Source organism: Candoia aspera, chromosome 4 (genome assembly GCF_035149785.1).
Source record: "Candoia aspera isolate rCanAsp1 chromosome 4, rCanAsp1.hap2, whole genome shotgun sequence".
In the NCBI taxonomy this organism is placed as follows: domain Eukaryota; kingdom Metazoa; phylum Chordata; class Lepidosauria; order Squamata; family Boidae; genus Candoia; species Candoia aspera.
In genome coordinates, this window is record NC_086156.1 from 118,010,612 (window position 1) to 118,034,899 (window position 24,288).

The window sequence follows — 24,288 nt, forward strand, 5'->3', positions numbered from 1 at the left end:
AATGACCACATGTGTCACTTAACGACTGTGGCAAAAAGGTCATAAAATGGGTGTGGCTCATTTAATGACCACCTCGCTTAGCGGCAGAAGTTCTGGTCCCAATTGTGGTCATAAGTCGAGGACTACCTGCAGTCAGGATGAAAATGGATTGGGTGGGGTGCGGGATGCCTAGGCCACAGGTGAGTCCATCAACCGACAGCCCTTTCTTCCCCTTCTTGCAGGTAAACAATGTAAGTCTGGAGGACGTGATGCATGAAGACGCCGTGGCAGCTCTGAAGAACACGTTCGATGTGGTGTACCTGAAGGTGGCCAAGCCCACCACCCTCGACCTGAACGACTCTTACGCCCCCCCTGACCTCACTTCCTGTGAGTGGCTTCCCGCCCCTTCCTCCTGCTGCCCCCCAGCCCCCCCATCTCCTAGAGAGCCTCAGAATGTTGCTCTCTGTGGTCAGCCATGGTTTGGGGGATGGCCGTGTGTGTCCCAGAGGCGACCCGTCTAAGCTCATGAGGCTTGCAAAGATGTAGGTTCTTCTTTATCCCTGGCTGGGAGGGACATTAAAGACATTCTGTTTTTGATGACAGGGGAGCCTCACTGTTCTTTTAAAAACTTATTATTGCCCCAACCCAGAACAGTTCCAATGTTCCTCAACCTTGGCCGCTTTAAGGTGTGTGGACTTCAGCTCCCAGAATTCCCCAGCCAGCCATGCTGGCTGGGGAATTCTGGGAGTTGAAGTCCACCCATGCTGGCTAGGGAATTCTGGGAGTTGAAGTCCACCCATGCTGGCTGGGGAATTCTGGGAGCTGAAGTCCACCCATGCTGGCTGGGGAATTCTGGGAGCTGAAGTCCACCCATGCTGGCTGGGGAATTCTGGGAGCTGAAGTCCACCCATGCTGGCTGGGGAATTCTGGGAGCTGAAGTCCACCCATGCTGGCTGGGGAATTCTGGGAGCTGAAGTCCACCCATGCTGGCTGGGGAATTCTGGGAGCTGAAGTCCACACACCTTAAAGCGGCCAAGGTTGAGGAACAGGGCATTTCTTAGCACTTCATTTGCAAATTTTGAATTAAAGTTCTTTGCCTGTGCAAAATGCCAACTCCCTTCTTTAACGGGGTTTTCTTTCCTTTTGCTTTTCGCGTGTTCATCTGGCAGAGTCGCTGGGAGTCGGGCGGCATATAAATTTAACAAATTATTATTATTATCTATCCCTAGCTTACTCCCATCACCTGGACAACGAAATTGGTCATCAGAGTTACCTGGGTACAGACTACCCACAAGCCATGACCCCCACCTCTCCTCGAAGGTACTCCCCCATCCCGAAAGAGCTGATGGGGGAGGAGGATATTCCCAGGTAAGTGCTGGCTCCGCCTCCTGGGGGCGTGGCATCCCCTCCCTCCCTCCTCCAGAGCCTTGGCAGGGCCCTTCGCTGGCCTTGGTGCTGATTCGCACTCACACTCAGCACCAAGGCCAGCGAATGCCTCCGCCCGGCAGGGCCTGCGGATCTTCTTAATTTATTTCTCTGATTCATATCCCGGCTTTATTTTGTACAACTCAAGGCAGCATGTGTAATGCTCCCTCCTCCTGTGTTCCCCACAGCAACCCTGTGAGGTGGGTAGAGCTGAGGCAGAGGGACAGTTCGTACCCAAGGGAGGACTAGAACTCACAGTTGCCTTTAAATTGTAATAAATAGACAAATACTTCTGAGAGGTGGGCAGGCACACATTGCAAATATTTAGAACGCAGGGCTAATGCGGTCACAAGCCCCCAGTTTTCCCTACTGCCATCCTTTGGAGTTGATGATGGCCTGGTGCTCAGTTGTGGGCGCCACGCTGCAAAATGGCAGTGACAAAGTGGAGTAAGTCCAGAGGAGGGCTACCAAGATGGTAGGGGCCTGGACACCAAGCCTGCCGGAGAAGTCGTACAGGTAGTTCTTGACTTACAACCATTCGTTTAACAACAGTCCGAAGTCACGACAGCCTCAGTGCTTTACGAGTGTCGCAAAACATCGCACGCACGCACACACACCCTGCAGTCACATAATCGCATTTCGAGCACTTGGCAACCGGCTCACATTTATGACCAGTTGCAGTGTCCCGTGGTCATGTCATCGTGTTTTGTGACATATTTTGCCAGAAAACAGCAAAAAGCGCCCATTGGGAAGCTGAATGTGCTTAACGACCTGTGATTCGCTTAACAGCCATGGTGATTTGCTTAACAGTGACTGTAAAAATGGTCGTAAGATTGGGTCCGGTCATGTGGTGACTCGACTTACGACCACAACGACTTACAGTGGAAATTCTGGTCCCAATTGTGATCATAAGTCGAGAACTACCCATAAAGGATCTGGGTGTGTTTAGTCTGCAAAAGAGACCAAGGGGAGATCTGAGGACCGCCTGTAACGATCTGAAGAAGAGAAGGGGTGGGCTTCCTCTCTGCTGCTGCACAGGGCAGGACCAGAGCCTACCAGGAAGGAATCAGGCTAGTCATCAGCAGGGGCAGAGTCTGGACGGTCACCTATCAGAGAGGTTCCAACGCCGTGCTGTTCAAAGTTGGCAACTTTAAGACATGTGGACTTCCGCTCCCAGAGTTCCCTGGCCAGCAGGGGAGCAGGGGTTGGGCTAGATGACCACAAAGGCCCCTTCTGACTCTCCACTTCTCCCTGGCTTCCCATTCCTGTCCCTTGTCTCTCCAGGGAACCGCGCCGCATCGTGATCCACCGTGGCTCTACAGGGCTGGGTTTCAACATTGTTGGGGGCGAAGACGGTGAGGGCATTTTCATCTCCTTCATCCTGGCTGGGGGACCCGCCGACCTCAGCGGGGAGCTCCGGAAGGGGGACCAGATCCTCTCGGTAAGACGCTGACCGCCCCGTGCCCCCGTTTCTGCTTCCTGCGGGGGCCAGATGGGGCCTGGCCTCAAGTAAGCCCAGAATAAGGGCTCTCCCTGACCTCCTTTGACAGGTCAATGGCGTGGATCTCAGGAACGCTACCCACGAACAGGCTGCCATTGCCCTGAAAAATGCAGGGCAGACGGTCACCATCATTGCCCAGTACAAGCCAGATGGTGAGTTCTTGGGGGTGGGGGGAGACACGCAATGCACACAAGTGTACCTGGGGGGGGCGAGAATGAACCCCTCCACCTGGGCAGAAGGCTTCCGACTCTGCCGCTGTCCAGCCGAGGGCTGTGGGAGCAAATGGTGGGGGAGAATTTTCAGTGGTTTTATCTCCCCCCTCCCAGTTTTCTTAGGGGAACCCTTGAACCTGGAGCCTGCAGAGCGACTCAGTGTGGTTGAGGGAGGAGGGTGGGGAACGGCTGTCTCTGGGGTGGAGTGGTAAGTGTGTCAAAAGAGACGACATCGCAGCCGTGTCCGTGTGGTTCAAGCCTCACACCCCACGCATAACAAAGAGGCAGGTCTTTGCTCACGGCTGCCATCTTGACTTTTTTGACCCTCCCTGGGGATGCTCCTGGTGGAAACTTGTGTAGAGGAGGGGGCTGTTTGAGATGGAGAGCTGGGTGGGTGAATGAGGCATCGCAAATTGCTTTTTGGTACGTTATGGTCCTCCCTGTGGTGGATGGGCTCATTTTTCGGAATGCGTGCACAGAGAGAAAGGGCTTCACAAGAGAAGCGGTGAGTTGGCAGCTGGCAGTTTTGAGCAAGAGGGTTGCTCCCCTCTGCAAAGGTGGGAGAGGGATCCGGCAAGAGTGGGCAGCAGCCGGGGTCTCACCCAGAGGAAGGACTGCGAGGAGGAGATACTTATTTGGAGGAAGGGGCTGCAAACTGCAGAGGGCCGACCGTCCCCAGATGGGGAGAAGGCTGAGCTGCGTGGCACAAGGGGGTTGCAGGGAAGCGCCTCGGTCTTCCTGAGAGAGATCTCAACCGCGGCAGACCAGGCTGTCTCTCAAGATTGTGGGTCCCCCATCTCTGGGGGCTTTTAGGAAGAGGGGAGGTGGGACAGCCACCTCTCGAGGATAGGTCAGCTGGTTTTCCTGCACATTGAGGGGGGCTGGACTAGATGATCTTTGGCGTGCCTTCCAGCTCTACAGCTCCATGACTCCATCAGTCCACGGTTTCACGAAAGCTGCCTGGGGTCACTGTGTGGGAGTTGGGTGGCCATAGACATTTATTAGATCGATTGTCATGAGTGAGGATGGCCAGCAGGGGGCTCCCATCCAGACTGTCAAGCGCATGCGTAGCACTGAGGAATTGGTCAGCCATTCGAAGAGACACAGATCGGGACCGCCTTAACCTTTGGGGTTTATGTCTGGGTTTTTTCCCACGCTTCTTCAGTTTGTTAGGATTCCTGTTAAGTACTAGCAATAAATATTAGAGACCAGTTCCTTGTCTCAGTGTGTTTCCTGGCTGTTAGGACATCGATAGATAGATAAATAAATACAATTCGATAAACCGAGCAGCATCAACCCCCCCCGTTCCTCTAATCGCCCCCCCCCCCACAGAGTACAGCCGCTTTGAGGCCAAGATCCACGATCTCCGGGAACAGCTGATGAACAGCAGTTTGGGCTCAGGGACTGCGTCACTCCGGAGCAACCCCAAGAGGGGCTTCTACATCCGGTGAGATCTCGGCCCCTGGACCAGGGCCCCCTTCCCCGAGCCCGGGGGTGTCAGAAAACTCACCGGGGCGGCTGTGAGGGTGTTTGCGCACTGATGGCCTGTGGGCTCCCCTGGTGGTCTCCCATCCAAGTGTTAGCCTGGCCCAGCCCCAGCTGGGTTTTTGAAGGTCGGGTGAGCGCTGCCAAGACAAGGGGAGGGATGTGGGGGGAGGAGAGGTTCGGTCTCCTAGACAGCTGTGAATCCTGAGTCACGTTTTCTTTCCCCCCGCCCCCGAGCTGGCGTCTCCAGAAGTAAGCCAAGAAGGAAAACTCTCCCGCATCACCATGCAGACGTTCTATTTTCATTTTGAAAAGATTCCGATTCTGAATGTCCAGGGATGTGAATTCTTCCCTTAATTTCAGCATCCCCAATCCAGCGTCTTCCAGATGTGTTCGCCTTCCCTTCCCATGGCTGGGCTGGGCTGGGCTGGCAGGGATGAGGGGTGCTGAAGTCCAGCCCTTCTGGGAGGCTGCCGTTTCTCAGCCCCCGCTAATCTGGGCCTTTTGAAAACAGAAATGGTCATTTTAAGGAAGGGGAGAATTTTAGGCAGCTCCGTCCTGAGACCTCAGCCTTCTCCCTACACGCCCCACCCCCAAAACAGGGCTCTCTTCGACTACGATAAGACCAAGGATTGCGGCTTCTTAAGCCAAGCTCTGAGTTTCCATTTCGGGGACATCCTTCACGTGATTGACGCTTCCGACGAGGAATGGTGGCAGGCCCGGCGTGTCCATCCTGATGGTGACAGTGATGAGATTGGCTTTATTCCCAGCAAGAGGCGGTAAGGGGGAGGGCCTTGGGCAGGGGGTGGGGACGTATCTCCTGTCACTTCCACAAGCGGGGCCCAGGACCTCCCCCCCACAAGTAAAATGTCTGGCTGTGTGAGCTTGGCATTGCCCAGTTGAATTGCCCAGTCTTGGGAAATGTCTGTGGTCTTGCTTGGTTGTGCGAAAACACTAAATTCTCCCACGCGGATGTGCAAAACCCCTGCAAGACTTTAGTGGTTCAGGTGCTCCATAAATTGATATGCTAAATGATGTAAATCGATATCATAAAACTGGGAAATCTTGCAAGATGTTAACGTTCTTGGCTGCAAGGTTCAGTGATCGCATGCCATTCGGGGTGGTTCTTGATTTGTGGTGGGGGCAACCGTGGGCAATGGGAGAAGACCCCAGGCTTGGGCGATTGGTGGGGCGGCTGGGAAAAAAGGCCCAGGGGTCCCCACGTGATGCTCCCCCTCTCTGCCTTCTGCAGGGTCGAGCGACGGGAGTGGACGCGGTTAAAAGCAAAGGTGAGTCACATCCCTGGCCTAGGGTGGCCAGAAAAGGCCGGAGTTAAGGACCCAAACAGACCTGGGGGGCGTTTGCCAAGGGCTCTAAGCGGACAGATGGTTTGGAGTGACGGACGAGCAACTAATCCGAAGTCTGGCCACACCCTTTCTGATTACAGGTAGCCCTCGACTTACAACCGTTCAGCGACTGTTCAGAGTTACGTTACGAAGTCACATGATTGCACTCTGAGTGCTTGGCAACCAGCTTGCACTTACGACCGGTTGCAGCACCCCGCGATCATGTCATCACCATCTGCGACCTTCCCTGCCGGCTTCCCCATAAAGCCAGTGGGGAGGCCGGCAGGGAAGGTCACAAGTCGCTGGGGTGAGTCTCCCCCACCCACACGCCCCACCCACAGCCCCTCTGCGCTTGCACTGTGCTGGCCATTCATGCACCCCCATGCAGTTCCCCAAGCCTTGCCACACCTCCCTTGCACCCTCATGCACCCTCCCCAGACCTTGCCACGCCTCCCCACCACTTGCGCAACCCTGCACAGCCTCCCCCGCCTGGCCGCAGCCACTTGCCTGCCTGCCAGCCCACTTGTGAGCAGCCGGGACTTGCAACTTCCTGCCAGCTTCCCCACTGACTTTGTTTGTGGGGCTGGCAGGAAATTATGAGGAGGTCCTTGCCTAATGACTGCTGTGATTCAGTTAATGACAGCAGTTGGGACCACAGGGATTGCTGTCACTAAGGGATGCGGTCATGCTTTACAACCACATCGCTTAGCGATGGAAATTCCAGTCCCGATTACCGTTGTAACTCGAGGACTACCTGTAACACATTTTATTAATTTGTTGGCTTGGTGGCTGGGGAATTCTGGGAGTTGAAGTCCACACGTCTTAAAGGTGCCGAGGTTGGGAAACACAGCTCTGGACCAACAACGGCCGGGCATGCTGCTCTCGTTTTTATTCCCTGCCGTCACACCTCCTGCTAGGTAATTTTGTTGGGTGACCTCAGAATCCCTCCTCCCCCCCCCGGGAACGTGTGTGCGTGGAGGGAGATCTGCGCTGCGTTTCCTTCTGGATGTCACCTGCAGTTCAGAAACCCTCTCTTCTGAGAACCCAAACGTCGGAAAGGCAGCTACCTGCCCACGGAGCGGCCTGTCCCAAGCAGGGCCCTCCAGATGTGTGGGTCCTGCTGGGCAGAAGGATGGGGTTTGTCGCCAGGCCACATCTCGAGGACCTCTGGGGGTGGGACCAACTGCCACTGCTCCCCTTCCTGCACTTGGCCTCCCGGCTGGTTCTTTTCGTCCTGGAGCCCTGGGGAACAAGCCCACGCCAGGGATCTCCATCCTTTTGCCCAGCTCTGTAGCAGAAAGGTGGAGGCATCTTCATGGGTGCATTCCCGTCTCTTCTCTCTGCCCCTTCTCTCCTCCTCTTCCTCATTTTCTCTTCCTTCCTTCCTTCCCCAGGATCGGGTGCCCGGATCAGGCTGTCAAGGTGGGTCTCTGAGCAACCATTAATGCCCCTTTTTCCACATTTGTGAGTCCCCTTTTTTCTGCCCCTTTCCCTCCCTGCGTGCTGGAAATCTTTTCCACTCCTCGCCCGATCTTCCGCCTGGCACGAGTCTTGGCACCCGGGGCATATCCTGTCTGGAAGAAAAGTGACCTGGCTGCCTTCTTTCCCTCTCCAGGTCGAGAAGATGCCGTCTTGAGCTATGAAACCGTTGTGCAAATGGAAGGTGAAAACCCTGTTTCTGGCTTCCTTGCTTTCTCCCAACCACCTTTGGCTCAGAACCTTAGGATCCCGTCTTCCGATAAAAATGCAGCGGGCAGAAAGGCCGTTTAAAACCCCAGGAAGACAGGGATGGCTCGGGAGGCTGGAAGGGAAAAGAGGGAAGACATTTCTGTGATTGGAACGCGGTGCTCCTGCAAATAGCGTTCGCCTTTTTAGCAGCAGCATCACACTTCTGGCCCCCCGTTCTACCTCTAACCTGCAGGGAATATTGCTACAAACAGGAGTCCGGGGGGAGACAGTGACCTCCCCGTCCTGTCAGATTCTAGCTCCCACCCCGTAGTGGTTGTGTTTGGGGTAACTCCAACCCCCATCATTCTCTACCCGCCTCTGCACCCACCTTTCGGTTCAGTGCAGGAAGTCTCAGTTGCTCAAGGTTTCAATCCCCCTGTTTGGATTTTGCATCTCCCCTTTCAGATCATAGATGCCACTGACTCCTTTTGAACTTCTCTGCCTTTTGTTCTAGTTCATTATGCCCGCCCTATCATTATTTTGGGGCCCACCAAGGACCGGGTCAACGATGACCTCCTCTCCGAATTTCCGGACAAATTTGGCTCTTGTGTCCCACGTGAGTCAACCGCTGAGGGACACCCACCCCCTTGCCCTCTTACTGGGGAAATGGGTCTGGTGTTGCACAGGGGCTGCCCCTACAGAGAGACCTCCCCCAGCCCGCCCCAGGAGTGACAGAAATTCTCCCTTCCCGGCCGTTGCAGACACCACGCGGCCGAAGCGGGAGTATGAAGTGGACGGCCGAGATTACCACTTTGTGGCTTCGCGGGAGAAGATGGAGAAGGACATTCAGAGCCACAAATTCATTGAGGCCGGGCAGTACAACAGCCACCTTTACGGGACGAGCGTCCAGTCTGTACGGGAGGTGGCTGAGCAGGTATGTGGTGGGACGGGGAGGCGAGCAAGCAGGGGGGTCCACAGGAGGCACGTAAAAATAGGATGGGGCTTTGATCACGTGACTGCGGCTGCCGTATTTCTACCCCAAGAGAGTCTGCAGGGGCTGGGTCACACAGCTCCTCAGCTGAGTTAGCAGCAACAGGAACAGCTGCATTCGCACCAAAGGTGGTTTCCCAAAGGTGACCTGGGAGTATGGTCCATTATATTTCAGTAACCAGGACCATGCAGTACGGTAGTCCTCGCTTAACGATGGTAATTGGGACTGGAAACTCCATCCCTTTGCGACACAGTTGTAAAGTGCAACATCACATGACTGCACTGACTTACGACAGCAGTTGTGGCAGTCCCAGTTGCCGTCATTAGGGAAATCCAGCATCGTCATAAAGTACGACGTTACACGGTCACCATTTGCAACCTCTGCCGGCTTCCCCATTGACTTTGCCTGTTGGATGCCAGCAGGGAAGGTTGCAAATGGTGATCGCGTGACCACAGGATAATGCGACTGTCGTAATTGCGTGCTGGTCACCAAGCACCCGAATCGTGCTCACGTGACCATGGGAATGCTGCGATGGCCACAACTACCTTTGTAAGTCTCCTTGTTCAGCACTGTTGTAACTTCGAAAGGTCGCTGAATGGATGGTCATTACAAGAGGACTACCTGTAAAGTATATTGGTTGGGTTCCCCTGACACCCCTGACCAAGCTGGAGACGTATTTCCCCAGCCTGCTTCGCTTGGCCAGTGCAATTGGCTCGGTTGGTTGTAGGAGCCCAACTGAATTGATAACTACAGTAATTGAACTAGATTGAACACAATCTTGTTTTTAGTGGGAAACTCCGAAAATGGGTTAATTTGGTTAATCACGTTGTGAGAATGGGCGTCTGTGGGCTGCGGTCATCCAAGACCCAGACTTGTCCGGCTGAAGCAGGAGCCATCGGGGAGGGCCCATTCCAAGGCCTTCCTGCCCACACCCACGTTGGGGGCTCATCCCCTTCTTGGTTTCCAGCATCCTTGCCCACCTTTGGGCCCTTGGAATGGGTTGTGCCACGACCCCCTCAACGCATAAAACGTTTTGGCAGGGGACAAGAGGTGTCATAGTCCATCTCAATTACCACATGCCTGTAGGTAGTTTTGTGGCAGGAGTCCAGAGCTGAGTTTTGGGAGGCTCATTAGTCCACTCACTTGCCGTGTGCCTGGAATGGTTCTTTCATGCCTGGCCTCAGGAGACTAAGGCAGTCCTCCCATATTATCCGTACAATAGCCTTGTGAGGTAGGCCAGCGCAGACAGCATACGGAATGGCGTTGACAGACAGGAGGAAGAGCGAGAGGCAGACAAGCGCGGCTGGAGTCCTTTCCAAGAAATTAATTTGAGAAAATGTCTCAGGCCCCTCCCTAGTTCAGAGGAAAGATAAAAAGGGGATGGGAGCACGTTCAGATGTGGAAGATTCTGTCACTGCGGCTGTCCCAATAAAGTGGCATTGGTTTCTTGGTCTGGTCCACCTTGGAGGGCTGACAGCTAGGCAAAGAGAGAGACAGCTTCCCTAGTCAAGGTGGGCTCCGGCAGGGCTCCCACCGGTCGTCACCCATCCTCGAACGCTCAGTTCCAGGGTCCCAACCGGCTGGGAGCAGAGTTGCCATGCAGGCAACAAACAGCCATGCTTTGGGGGAGCAAGAAAAGGCGTCCCCAAGCAGCCCCCCTGTGCACGTGCCCATTTGCGCCCTCTGGGGGGCTCCTGAGCCCACCTTTCTCTCTCCCCACCAGGGCAAGCACTGCATTTTGGACGTTTCAGCCAATGCCGTCCGGAGGCTGCAAGCGGCTCAGCTTCACCCCATCGCCGTTTTCATCCGGCCGCGCTCCCTCGAGAATGTTTTGTGAGTAGCCTGGGTGCCCTGGGGGTGGGGGGGCCGCACACGTGGGCCGGGCGGGGCTTGGGGCGGGAGCAAGCGGGGGGCTGCAGGGCGGCTGCAGCCGAGCAAAGGGTCTCTGCCTAAGGCAGAGGGGCTGGAAGGAGGGTTTCCTTCTTCTTCCACAATGCTGGGCTCTGGTGGGAGAGAGATGCAGAGGAAAAAAAAGTCAAACGCCAGATGGTAAAGCTGTGGAACTCACAGCCGCAAGCCTGGGGAAGCCAACAGGCCTCAGCGGCTCGACGCTTGGCTAGACAGAAGTTTGGCAGACAGGGGTAAATGGAGCCCCCATGTTTAGGGGCAGTCTTCCTCCGCATGCGAGGTGCTAAGCAACAGAAGAGTGGGCTGTCTGTTGCTCCGGAAGAAACTTAAGTCCTTTCTTCGTTAAGAGAACAGCCCCAGGTCCCCTCGAATTATGATCAGCTCCAGGACAGAAACTCACTAAACTGGTAGTCCTCGACTTATGACCAAAATAGGGACCTGAAAATCTGCCATTGAGTGGTGCGGTTGTTAAGCAAGTCATCACGTGACCACACCCGACTATGATTTTTTTTGCAGCAGTTGTTAAACGAATCAAGCGGTCCCCCATTGACTTTGCTTGTTGGAAGCCGGCCGGAAAGGTTGCAAAGGGACCCTGCAACCATCTTAAATACAAGCCGGTTGCCAAGCGCCTGAATTTTGATCACATAACCACAGGGATGCTATAATGGCCATAAGTGCGAGGACTGGTTGCAAGTTACCTTTTTCAGTGCCGTTGTACCTTCAAGCAGTTGCTAACTGAACGGTTGTAAGTCAAGGATTAACTGTAGTCATAGTCCAGCATACCTGGAGCTTCCATATTTAGGAATGGTCTATCCCTCTGGTCAGCATCTCTTTCCTGCCGAGAAACCACAGAACATTAGACGAGGGAGGAGGAGGGAGGACCCCAGTGGGGTCATCTGCACATGTGCAGAGAGCCAGTGCTGAAATGAACGAGGGGACAAGGCAGGTCCTCGGGGCTTCGTGGGTACATGAGCCTTTAATGTCCTGATCACCTGTTTGTGGTCCCAGAGAAATTAACAAGCGGATAACGGAGGAGCAGGCGCGGAAGGCCTTTGACAGAGCCACAAAACTGGAGCAAGAGTTTATGGAATGCTTTTCAGGTAGGCTCCCCCACAAAGTCCCTCGCGTGTGTGAAGAACTGCCTCCGTGTCGAAGAAGAGAGCGGCTTTGTTGCCCAGATCAGTTCTCACAAAACCTTTTTTTTTTTAAAATAACCTCAAGTTTGTAGTCCGTATGTATGTATCTGGTCCACAAACCTATCTGGAGATGAGGTCCACGTGCTGTGCTTGGGCATTCTTGGAAGTCAGGAAAAACATTTCCTTCTCTGCAGAAACATGGGTTATGTAGTGGATATTGAGCATTCGCTCTGGTTGGCCTGGGAGCACGTGGAGAGGCGGCCTTGGCGCTTGCGCAGACTTCCTTCGTTGAGAAGTGGGCAGCGGCGAGAGCTCGCAGCCACCTTTTTGCCGCAAGGAGCTGCACGTCTCTCCCTTCTTCAGCTTCACTTAGGCCACGAATACGTGGGACGCTTTCCTGCTGTTCTCAGGAGCTTGCATGTGTAATAACAGTTCCAGTATTCCGGTTGGCTGGAGGCCAGACTGAAAGAAACTATTTTATAGGGGCTGCTTTTATAGCAGTTTGCGTAAAATTCTGTTGAGGATGGATGGGATTTAAATGGGATAGCGCAGTGTTTCTCAACCTTAGCAACTTTAAGACACATGGACTTCAACTCCCAGAATTCCACCGGTCTTAAAGTTGTCAAGGTTGAGAAACACTGCAGTGGGGTACTGATGATCCCCAGTAATACGGATCTCAATCTCTGGCATCCAGTCCCGGGAGCAATTATGCTGTAGAAGCACTCTGTGCATGATCAGAGGCGCCCTCTGAAGAAGGGAACTGAGGGGCTGGATGTGGGAAGCAAAGATCGGTTCTGGGTTGGTTCACACGAATCCCGATTGACGGAATGTGGGCAGTTTAGGCCTGGCCTTCCTCCCCCGGCCGAGAGCCCCCGCAGGGCCCGGAGCGTCCCCTTGCTCAGCCAGGGCACTCTGCCCCTCTTCTCTTCCCTCCAGCCATCGTAGAAGGAGAGAGCTTTGAGGAGGTCTACCACAAGATCAAGAGAATTGTGGAGGAGCTCTCTGGTCCCTACATCTGGATCCCGGCTCGCGAGAGACTTTAGGGCGATGAACTGAATTTTCCGGGAAGGGATCCTGAATTCTGCCGTCCACCAACCAACTCGCATCCGCGACGACGCCGGAGCCACCTCTGGAGCAGAGGAGCGCCTCTGCCTCTTGCCACCTTGAACTTAGCTGTTGGTTACTCTCTGGGGTGGGGGGGACGCCTTGAGATATGCCCGTCTTTGAGTTCCTTCTTCTTTAATACTTGGGGGGGGTGTTCCTTTTTCCTCCTTGCCAACCTCACGTTGCGGTGCCCCCGTTTTCTTTCTGCAGCCCAAGAGAGGGGCTATCCTCCGCCCCAACAGCGCTAACACTTGCATGCTGTCATTTTGGGGGGCAGGTGGTGGTGTTGGGGGAGAAAAGGGGGGCTGGTCCTTAGATTCTGATCTCTCTTATTCTACAAGCAGAAAGCGAGGCAGGAATCGGAAAGGGAAGGAAGGAAGGAAGGAAGGAAGGAAGGAAGGAAGGAAGGAAGGAAGGAAGGAAGGAAGGGAGGGTTTTTCATTTTTGTTTTTTTCCTACAAGCAGCAGCCACTTTCAATCCACTTGTGTCTTCTGGAAGTAGTCAAGGCAAAATCCCCGCAGTCGACTGATTTAAAGTGGAAGAAGGATTTGGCAAGATTCTTGTTTCTTGTGATTTTCATCTTCTTTAAAGCAGAGGAAGGATGAGATTGGGAGTTTAGCAAGAAACAGATGAGCCTGCAAGGGGTGGGCCAAAATCACCACCCTGCATTTTGCTTCTTAAAATACCTGTGTTTTCCCTGGAAAGGAAGTATGCTTTCCTTCTTTCCCTCCATGATTTTGACTGAAGGATTATTGTCAGTTAAAACAGTGCTTCTCAACCTTGGCAACTTTAAGATGGGTGGATTTCAACTCCCAGAATTCCCCAGCCAGCCTTGCTGGCTGGGGCATTCTGGGAATTGAAGTCCACCCATCTTAAACTTGCTGAGGTTGAGAAACGCTGAGTTAAAACAAGGAGAAAAATCAGTTGTGCTTGTGCAGAATAGCCAAGTGACTTTGGAATTTCATTCATATATGTGTGAAATAAATGTCACATATATATGGAAAAAATGCTTTTTTTCCATTGCATTTTTCTTCTTTTGATTCTTCTTATTTTTTATTTCCTCTTGAGGAGGAGTCACCTGTGGCTTCAAGAATGAACAACCACAAAAAAAGGGAACTTTTGTTGATGCAGCAATCTATATTTTTCTCTCCATGGAAAGGAAACGAGAAGGAGATGAGAAAGAGAGAGAAAGAAGACAAAAAAAACACATTTTTTTTCTATGTCCTGTGATTATTTTTGAGGTCATATCAAGTATTTTGGTGCGGCTGTGCGTGATGTACGAAAAAAAAAATATATAAAGGAGAACAGTTTTAATGGGCAGGAAATCTACTTCAGAGAGTTGTTTTGGTTTTACACTGGAGAATTTTAATTTCCAAAACGGATGGATTAATTATTATTTTTTGTACATAAAAGAAAAAAAAGAAGAGAAACTGGGGGAAGAGGATGGGTTAGAGAAATTTATCCCCACCCCCACTGCTTTGGCAATCCCCTGCAACACACACAATTCAATACCTCTTAACTGGTTGGCGGGGTGGGGGGAGCAGAAGTTGCAAATTACTGAATAACACAGCGGGAAGAGTTGGGTTTTCAGTGGAGAAATCTTGGGCTTAGCTGCTGAGACGTTCTGCCTTGTGGATTATGTCTACCCTGACAGTTTCGATGGGACTGATGCTCTCCGGAAAGGGAATCAAGTTCCTAGTCCTCACCGTTGCAGGAATAAAAAAACTGGAGGCAGGGGATAAAGTAAACTTTTCAGAATTGCCTGGCCCTCCCCTCCAATGGAGAGAGGCTTCCAGGGGCCAGAGCTTAGGAGCCCCCTCCCCACCGCTGACACCCCCTTGTCCCGGCGATAAACCAGGCCCTTGTTTTTTTTTTCAAAACACCTTCATATATTTGCTTCTTTTACATGTCCAGGTGAGAGAGCCAAAATTAGAAGCTCACCTGGAAAAAAGAAGAGAGAGGGGCTGAGAAAAAGGGGGGTTCTGAGCACAACAAAGAGGCAGCTTGGGGGTGGCATAGATGGCTCTGGGTGCCCCGCAGTGGCCGACTCCAGGCTGAGAAGGCAATTGGCTGGGAGAAACCATTGTCCAGGGAAACGGGGGGAGGGGGGAGTCTAGAGATATATATGTATAGAGAGAGAAAGATTTATTTATTTCCCCTGGGAGGACCTGTCACCAGAGGTGGCCCTGATCCTCAAACTTGGGCCCTTCTGGAGGGGCTGCTTCTGGCCCAGAGGCTCAGGGCTGGGCAGGATTTGGGGGGAGCCAGAGGGGGTCTCAACCCTGCCCCCTGCCCCCCATGCTCAGCACTCCAGAGGTGGCTGCTATCCTGCTGACTGACTTCTCAAGGGCTTTCTACCCAGGGACGGGATCCCTGTGGCCCCCCCCCGCCAAATGGTGGTGACACAGAAGGCGTTGGTCAGGCGCAAAGGGTTGCTCCCCTTTCAAAAATGCCAAAAAGAACTAGCTGGGGTGGTTTCTTGCGGGAGGGGGGCACTGAGGATCAGCAGGGCTGGGGGGTGGGGCGGGGCGGGGCTGGGGGGAGATATAAGAGAGTATTTTGCATAGAAATATTATCGCCTTCGGCAATGAATAATTAAAAATCAATGAAAACCCACCAGCGGGTCTGGCAGTCTGATTTATTTTGGGGGGGTGGGACTGCACGGGTGGGATTCCCCCCTTCCCCCCCTTCCCCCAAGCTCCGGCTTTTAAAAAGTCTTTTTTGAGATATACAGAAAAAGACAAAAAGTGATCTGCTTGAATTACCTTAAAATGTGTTAAAATGAGAATCCCTCAGACTAAGGGATTAATTAATCCCTCAAAACATGGGATTAATTGATCTTGAAGGATTTTTATGTTTTTCCCCATCTCATTGGAAATTTTAACCATCTCCTTGTATCAGTATTAATTTGGGATAAGCAGTGTGAAATAGTTATATCCGCAAATATTTTCTTCTTGGGACAATTATTCCAAGGTGTTCAAAAGAATTCAAACATTAAGTAAAGCCTCCCTTTTTTTTCGAATATCCGTAGAAGCATAACATTTTTATACATACATTTCCTATGGAAATATATGAGAGATTTCAATTTATTGAGTAACCTAGTAGTTTTGACCAAAAGTCATTAAGCAAGGACTTCCTGTATTGTCAAAAGTTTATGTGCCGTGGTCGCTGCTGCCAAAATGCCAGCACTGACTTTGAATAAGGAAGTTGGACAATTCAGCAGGATTTCTACCACTTTCAAAATCAGTTATATAAGCCCCACCAAGAGGAAGTTGGGGGTTTTCTTCAAAAGCATCGTAAATGAGGAATCCAGGACCAAAAAAAAAAGAAATCAGTAATCCCTTATTTTTGACTCAGTATGAACTAAGAACTTTTCCTGTTGTTACATCTTTATTTTATGAAAAGGTGCAGATGCAGCTAGATAACCAGCTTGGTCATATAGAATCTTTAGAAGAGCATTATTCCTTAAAAAAATTATTTCTTTTCTGGCTGAGGAATTCTGGGAGTTGAAGTCCACACACTTTAAAATTGCCAGGGTTGAGAAACACTGTTCTAAAAGTAAGTTTTGTCCCATAGCAGAAAGCAACATCACGTTTGTTTATAGAGTGAAAGGGACAGAAGAAGGAAGCTGTTAACGCACCAGGGGAACTAAGGACATAAGAACAGCCCTGCTGGGTCAGTCCAGCTTGTTTTGGGACCATCTGTGGTTCTCGCATAGACTTGGGGCAATAACTCTGTATTTCTGGGATAAAGCCTTTTCTGCCTTGAATCCCTTATATGTCCTTATATGGCCCATCAGGACATCTGCAGATGCAGGGTGGGGAATAAAGACAAGTCAAGACTACACACGTACCAGCCAGCTGACCAAAAGGCGACTGAAACATCGCAGCCTCAAAGACCAAGTCTTTACGCAATACGGTTACCAGAGCAGAGCCCCCCAGCGGAGGCAATTCAGCTCTGGCCACCCCTTCCCCAAACTGAACAAGAGGGGAACGAAATGCAAAATCCATTGAACTATAAAGCTGCAACCAGGCAGCCCACCCAGCTGAGGAAGATGCACCCCAAGACTGAGGCAAAAAGTGTTTTGAGCCCTCTGAAATCAGTGCCCAGAGATTCTGGGCAAGACTCCTAAAAAGGAGGGAGAGCGGGTCCAGCTGCCAATGCAGCACTGCCCACAAGCGCCCAGAAGCTTTGCCAGCCCTTGTGGAGTTGGTGGCACCCACTTGCCTCCCCTTGCAGGGCTGGCACCTAGCAAAGCTGTGGATTTCACAGGCGGTGGGTCCCTGGGTTGGCATCTGGCCTAAATGGAGCTGGTGCTACATTGACCTGGCTTTCAGATGCACTGGACGTCAGAATGCCTGGCTGTGCAGGATAGGAATCCGGGTCGGGTGGGATATTTCAACCAAGGGAGGGGGTATTAAATCGGGGAAGCCAATAGGAGACTCCTTGGCCCTATTGCATCCAGGTACAGCATTGACTTCAGCTTTCAAAGGTATGGACTTCAACTCCCAGAATTCTCAGCGATGGCCATGCTGGCTGAGGGATTCTGGGTACTGAAGGCCACCCATAGGGAAGCTGCCAAGGTTAAGAAACGTCGCTTCAGATGCCAGAATTCCTATCGGTGGTCCTGCTGGTTAGGGAATTCTGGGAGTTGAGATCCAGAGCTCCAGAAATACTCTGGTTCTGAGACACTGGGGGAAGTGGAGATTTTGGGCCCCTAGAAGTCCATCCAAGTTGTGCCCCCAACCCCTCCCAGCAGTCACATCGAGGGCACCTGCAAGGTTTGGTCTGTTGCGTGCGTCATGGGCAAAGCTTCAAGTACACCATTCTGGCTGCCATCTTGACTTTTTTGACCACCCCTGCAGAGCTCCCTGAATCACAAGATTGTAATCCCTTGGAAACAACAGCATCAGAAAGGCACCAAGAGATGGTGCCCCCCTCATGCCAAGTTAGGGTCTTCACAATCTCTCCAAGTCCTAAAAAAGCTGCAATTGGGCTGTGATCAGCCATGGAACCGAAGGGAGAAAGTCCTACAGCGCAATCCTGTTATTCCTATTAATGGCTTTCAATTAACCCAGTCACAGTTGTACCAATTGCCCTCAATTAGCTCAATTTCATTCACTTTCCAATTTCATTTTTACCCTGGCTACTTCTCTGGGTCCTCCCCACCTTCGCTTTTGGGAGGGCGACCCCCCCTTCCCACCAGCCTTTTGCTCACAGACAAAACCCACCCGGGGCTGTGTGTTGGGGGCTCTTATCGTTTGCAGAAAGCCCCCCCCCCAATGCTGGCAGTTTCCCTGGTGAGCTCTTGCGCCCTAGCAACAATTCTCTGCAGATTGCAAGATGGGGGTGCCGAGAGGGTGGCGAGGGGCCCTGTTTCCAGGGCAGTCGAGCGGTTCTGAGTCATTGCTCCCTCCCCACATTCTTGAAAAGAGAGACTTCTGGCTTCTGGTTTTCCAAGAGTTTTAATCATTTCCTCTTTCAAAGGTCAGGGAGGCTTTGCAGTGAAATGCAAGGTTTCTGTTATATACATTTATAGAGCTTGGGGTCCCACCTGGCCAACGTGTTGTAGAGCCAACAGACTTAATTTGGGGAGCACATTTTAGGACTGGGATTTTACTTGGGAGTGGGGAGGACCACTGCGGGTGTGGCCATAGGCAAACTGGGCAGGGCCTATCCTGCATGGCATTGGGGTTCAGTTTTCTACCAGGGGAAGAGTTAGAACAGTGTTCCTCAACCTTGGCTACCTGAAGATGGGTGGACTTCAACTCCCAGAATTCCCCAGCCAGCTGGCTGGGGAATTCTGGGAGTTGAAGTCCACCCATCTTCAGGTAGCCAAGGTTGAGGAACACCGCTCTAGGGCAAACACCACACTTCCGGCGTAATTCCTACAGCTAAATGATGGGGAAACACCACCATTTTTGACAACGGTGGGTGCTGATTGGACGTGACCCCGAGGACCCTCTTTTTCTGAGCTGCTTCTGGGCCTCTGTTGGGGTGCCCAGAAATTTTACTTCTTGATTATAGTTGGAATGGGCATTTCTCAAGGTAAATTCTGCCCTGCCTGCAGTTCAACTCCTGGTTCCTTCACACAGGGGTATCCACAAAGTTGGGTCACAGAAATGGAGATGGCAGCCCCGTCAAGGCAAGCAAAGCGCCATCCATTTGGGGATGACCATAAAAAAACATGGAGTGTCAGTTGCACCAACGTGGCTGCCATCTTGACTTTTTTGACCACACCATGCAGACGCCCTAATCATGTAATTCAGTTTTGTAACCACAGTTCAGAAGTGAATTTCCATTGCCTTCTTCCCCTATATCTTTTCAACTTCCCAGCCCTGCGATTCCTGGGGGTGTTTCATCCAAGGTCCAGTCCTGCTTAACTTCTGGGGGGCCTAGTTTATGTGGGGGATCAAAGTCCCTCCCTCCCTCCTACAACATGGCTCCTTGATTTATGATGATGGTGCTTCTCATATCTTGAGCAGGGGCCAATCAAATCAAATCAAATCAAATCTAAAAAAATGAACCAATTAGTAATGCATTTATTTCTTACAAATTATATGCCAGGTTTCATCATGTCTGAAATCTTGAAGCACTCTGCAGTAAAACAGTCAAACGTAAAATCCGCCCCTTCCAAAAGAAAAAAAATAAATTTAATTTCAGCAACTGTAAGGGGAGGTCATTAGCAACTGCAGACCCTTTCAGCAGCCAGATGAATCTTCAATTAATAGTAAAACACACTCTGTGTTTAATTTCAGTGGGGAGTGTCCCACACTGAGGGTCCCTAAGATTGGCCAATTTTAACCTTGATTGTTTTTTTCCCTGTGCAAATCCAACCGGTTTGTTCAACTGCTCCATGTGTTGTACCAACACAGAAGGGGGTGAATTCAGGCTGGGTTGTGTGAAGCCAGCCAAACAGCGACTTGCACGTGGGCCTGGAACGCCCCTTCTCCCCCACCTTCTGGATGGGGCCATATCCCCCCCCACGGTCTCTCCGTTCCACTGGATTTCCCTTCATCTTTCACAGGCAGGTGGGCCTCCCTGTTCTGGCCCAGAGGCTTCTGACGTGAGCAGAGATACATGGTGTGATCTCCCGGTGCCTTGGAAGCCTCTCCACGGGCTTTGGCAGTTCCCGTCCTCCTGTGCCCGATGCCCTTCCAGAAAGGGCAGCAACGTGTGGGTGGGCATTCAGTCGCAGCCAGAAGGGTGAGCCGGAGGACAGCCAGGCCCTGCGTCTTAAGCTAAGAGGAACACAAGGTTTCAGCAGGCGGAACAGCGGCCAGGGTGCCTGCCCTGAATTTGGAAAGCTGGCATGCAGGCCGTGGGGCCCACCTCTTCTCTGCTGTCACCAGTGGGTGACGGCTTCAAGGAAGCTCTTTGGGTCAGAAGATGCTGTTTGCCCCTGGGACCGCCTGCTTGGCAAAGCCCGAGAGAGGGTCTTCTTCTGTTGGGTGCTACGCAGAGGCTGGGCAGGGGGCTTAACGTTGCTGCCATCTCTGAAACACTTTTCCCCTGATTTCTTTGCAGGGATCAGACGGATCTCATCAATGCCAAAAGACGCCAGCCTCGGCCAGGAGGATCGAACTGGGCGGTGTCCAAAGCAGCCGGCAACTATAAAACTCCACGGCCCGGTGATTTTGGGGATGGGCTTGCTGGAACTGACCCGGCGTAACTTGCTCGGAAAGGCTTTCTGGCTGACGAAGAGGCTCAGGGCTGTCAGTACAGGAGAAGTGGATGAGTTGTGAGCAGGCACAAATGTCACTTCTGGAGTAAATGCATAAAGGGGAACTCTGCGGAGCAAATCTCCAGGAAGATGAGGGGGAAGTGAAACCCTGCAGGAGGGCTGCTTGGGGGTGGGGGCGGCGGGGGGAGAGGTCACGTTTCACAAAGCCATGATTGGCAAACCCCGGGAGCGTTTCCCGGGCACACACGTTCCCTTCCTCTGCCACTTCTTCAGCATTGCACAGCCCGTTGGGTGATGCCCGATTGCATTGCCTGATTTGCTACCTTAAAGAGTGCTTTTGTTTGCGTGTTTGTTTGTGCTGCACAGCATTTGGTAAGAAAAGTGGAATAAAACTACAGTTACCAACCGAAGCAAATATTTGTGGCTCAGGGCTGAACTGTGGAGTCCTTGGTGCTCTCTGGCCCTTAGGACAGCAACCAGCCTTGGAAGTGGCAGTGAAGATATCAAAGTGGTGGGGAGCTTCTGCCTTTCAGGATCGACCATCGGCAGTAGAGGAACCAGCAGCCAAGAAATACGCCGACAACGAGCCCTTTGGTAGAGCAGCCATGAAGGCCTTGGCAGAGACATTCAGATGTTTGCATGTGTCTGTACCTACAAAGACCAGAATCGTGCAAGCCATGGTCTTCCCTGGGACCCTCTTTGGAAGCAAAAGCTGGACTTTGAAGAAGCAGGGGAGGAAGAGCATGGACGCTTTTGAACTTCGGTGTTGGAGAAGGCTCCTGAGGATACCGGGGACAGCCAAGGAAACGGACCGATGGCTCATCGAACAAAGCAACCCAGAGTTCTCCCTCGAGGCACCAATGACCAGGCTCAGAGTATAATCCTTTGAACCCATTATGCAAAGGCTTCGTCCCCTTAAGAAGTCCAAGATGTTGGAAAATGGAACAAAAGAGGAGAACGACCAGCAGCAAGGTGGAGGGACTTTGCCCATGTGAAGGCCTGCAGAACCGGTGGGGAGAAATTCTTGTGAAGAAAAGCTAGCTGTGCAGTTACTAAGAGTCAAGGAGGTTCATGTATGGATGGCAGGGACCAATGTTCTACTGGCACTTGGAGGGAGTTCCTTCATGTGTCATGACAGTAAACTCTAAATCTGCTGACTGGGTTCTGGGAAAGCCTAGAACTTTCCAGTCAGCAGATTTTAGGAATATGATGGCCCCCGTTCCAAGCTTAGTCAGTCATATAGTCAAAGACAAGGGAAGGGCCCTGAAGTAACTGCTAAATGGCATGCAGTCAGATGGAAGAGAAACCTGGTTGGGAAATTGGATATCGACTGCCAGCAAAGATGCCTTTGATTTCAAAAACCACAGCTTCTAAATTTGGACAGGATCCATTGGAAAGATGGAAAAGCTGTACCAAAGCATACATCCCTTCAGGAACTTGGGGGGTCATTTAAGGCCTTAAAGTGGAACCCTAAAATAACATATACTGTAGATAGACTACAGAAAAAAATAAGCAATGAAGAACCAAAAATTTTGCTTGCCAGATCCTTGAGTTCCACTAGCCATGACGAAGCAGAGGCAAATCTATACCTTTTACAGCTTCAAAGAGTTGTAGAGCAGGGTTTCTCAGCCTCGACAATTTTAAGATGGGTGGACTTCAACTCCCAGAATTCCCATGCTGGCTGGGGAATTCTGGGAGCTGAAATCCACCCGTCTTAAAGTTGCCATGGTTGAAAAATGCTGCTGCCGAGTCATCTGTGTCATCAAGAAATTATGCCTTATGACTCAGTCGTTTATATCAAATATCGGGAAGCCCTTAAAGTGAAAAGAAAACAGAGCCAGAAAAAATATTTTTGTGCTTATGGGCGGTGGGGGGGTGGAATACTGTGGTTTTTGGGTTTCGCTGCCCACCCCCACAGAGGACATCCACAGGGGTTGTCAAAGGAGTAAAGATGGTGGTCACATCTGCATGATCTCCACACCACTTTTATGTGTGTTGCCGGCATACATAAAAAAGAGGAGGGGCTTTGATCACACGGGCACAACTGGCACCTTGGCTCTTTGACCCCCCCCGGAACCCCTGTCACCCACCCTCCTTTTGTTAACGCTACTAGTTGTTCATCTAACCCTTTGCACAAATCTTGATTTTTCTTCCCCAGAGCTTGTTCTTCTCTAACGAGACCTTTCTGTCCTTAACTAAATTACACAACGAAGTATGCCAGGAATTTTATACGCTAACTTACCCAGCCTTCTTCTTTCTCATACATCTAGAGAACTATTGAGCCCGGTCAACTTTTTAAAGATAGGCTCTTTCCTAATCTGAGTTTAACTTGCAACTCGCACCATCACTTCTCGTTACAAAAAATCTTGAAGCAGCTTACAATAGCTATAAAATCATTTCAGATTTTTTTTTTAAAAGCATTAAAATAGAAGGAACTTGAAAATCAATATTGTAGGGTGTCGGCAGAAAGTAAGTTTTTAAAAGTGGGTGCTGAGCTTTCCGGCAGCTGCCTAAACTTGAAAATGATGCTTGTCAAGCATAAACCTCACTGTGTCTTCCTTAGCAAGCTTTTTAAAAGGAAAAGGGCAGGGTTACAGGACTTCCAAGATCTGCACTCTTTCCCACTTAGAATCAGTACAATCTCTGTATATTGTTATTATCTGTACACCGACCCAGAGTCATTGTACATGAGAATTGGGTGGCAAAGAAATGTGACAAACAAATAAATAAATGAATAGTGTACATACATACTTCAGGGCACAAACTTTTTAATTATTCTTTCTATCGGCCTTCTGCTGAACCAGAATGCTGGCAGCCAGTTGCTTTCGTAACCGTCTCCTGAACTTTTCTCAGCTGAGCTTCCCTGCTCAAGCTGTATGCCATCCAGACATACTAAATGATCAGTAACTGCTAGGACAGCTTTCCTCAACCGGAGGCCTTTCAAATATGTTGGGATTGTTGTTTATTCGTTTAGTCGCTTCCGACTCTTTGTGACTTCACGGACCAGCCCAGGCCAGAGCTTCCTGTCGGTCGTCAACACCCCCAGCTCCCCCAGGGACGAGTCCGTCACCTCTAGAATGTCATCCATCCACCCTGCCCTTGGTTGGCCCCTCTTCCTTTTGCCTTCCACTCTCCCCAGCATCAGCACCTTCTACAGGGTGTCCTGTCTTCTCATGATGTGGCCAAAGTGTTTCAGTTTTGCCTTTAATATCGTTCCCCCAAGTGAGCAGTCTGGCTTTATTTCCTGGAGGATGGACTGGTTGGATCTTCTTGCAGTCCAAGGCACTCTCAGGATTTTCCTCCAACACCACAGTTCAAAAGCATCGATCTTCCTTCGCTCAGCCTTCCTGATGGTCCAGCTCTCACAGCCATATGTTACTACAGGGAACACCATTGCTTTAACTATGTGGACCTTTGTTGTCAGTGTGATGTCTCTGCTCTTGACTATTTTATCGAGATTTGTCATTGCTCTTCTCCCAAGGATTAAGCATCTTCTGATTTCCTGACTGCAGTCAGCATCTGCAGTAATCTCTGCACCTAGAAATACAAAGTCTTTCACTGCTTCTACATTTTCTCCCTCTATTTGCCAGTTATCAATCAAGCTGGTTGCCATAATCTTGGTTTTTTTGAGGTTTAGCTGCAAGCTAGCTTTTGCACTTTCTTCTTTCACCTTCATCATAAGGCTCCTCAGTTCCTCTTCACTTTCAGCCATCAAAGTGGTATCATCTGCATATCTGAGATTGTTAATGTTTATCTCTGGTTGTACTGATCCATTGAGTTTTCACGGCAAGAATACTGGGGTGGGTTGCCATTACCCTCCCCAGGGATCGCATTTAGTCTGACCTCTC

General features: G+C 51.2%; 1 protein-coding gene and 1 long non-coding RNA gene across 2 annotated transcripts in view; both read left to right on the forward strand.

Moving 5' to 3' along the window:
- Window positions 1–12,881, forward strand: part of DLG4 (discs large MAGUK scaffold protein 4) — a 38,113-nt gene extending 25,232 nt beyond the window's left edge. Inside the window, exons 7-20 of the mRNA XM_063301701.1 lie at window positions 222–366; window positions 1,209–1,347; window positions 2,689–2,845; window positions 2,955–3,057; window positions 4,450–4,564; window positions 5,205–5,381; window positions 5,855–5,891; window positions 7,343–7,370; window positions 7,564–7,611; window positions 8,131–8,232; window positions 8,378–8,550; window positions 10,331–10,440; window positions 11,524–11,615; window positions 12,588–12,881. Of these exons, the coding sequence (XP_063157771.1) occupies window positions 222–366; window positions 1,209–1,347; window positions 2,689–2,845; window positions 2,955–3,057; window positions 4,450–4,564; window positions 5,205–5,381; window positions 5,855–5,891; window positions 7,343–7,370; window positions 7,564–7,611; window positions 8,131–8,232; window positions 8,378–8,550; window positions 10,331–10,440; window positions 11,524–11,615; window positions 12,588–12,694 (1,533 nt within the window). The 3' untranslated portion in view covers window positions 12,695–12,881. The remainder of the gene's footprint in view (window positions 1–221; window positions 367–1,208; window positions 1,348–2,688; window positions 2,846–2,954; window positions 3,058–4,449; window positions 4,565–5,204; window positions 5,382–5,854; window positions 5,892–7,342; window positions 7,371–7,563; window positions 7,612–8,130; window positions 8,233–8,377; window positions 8,551–10,330; window positions 10,441–11,523; window positions 11,616–12,587) is intronic.
- Window positions 1–24,288, forward strand: part of LOC134495998 (uncharacterized) — a 159,640-nt gene that overhangs the window by 81,705 nt on the left and 53,647 nt on the right. The gene's annotated exons all lie outside the window — the stretch shown is intronic.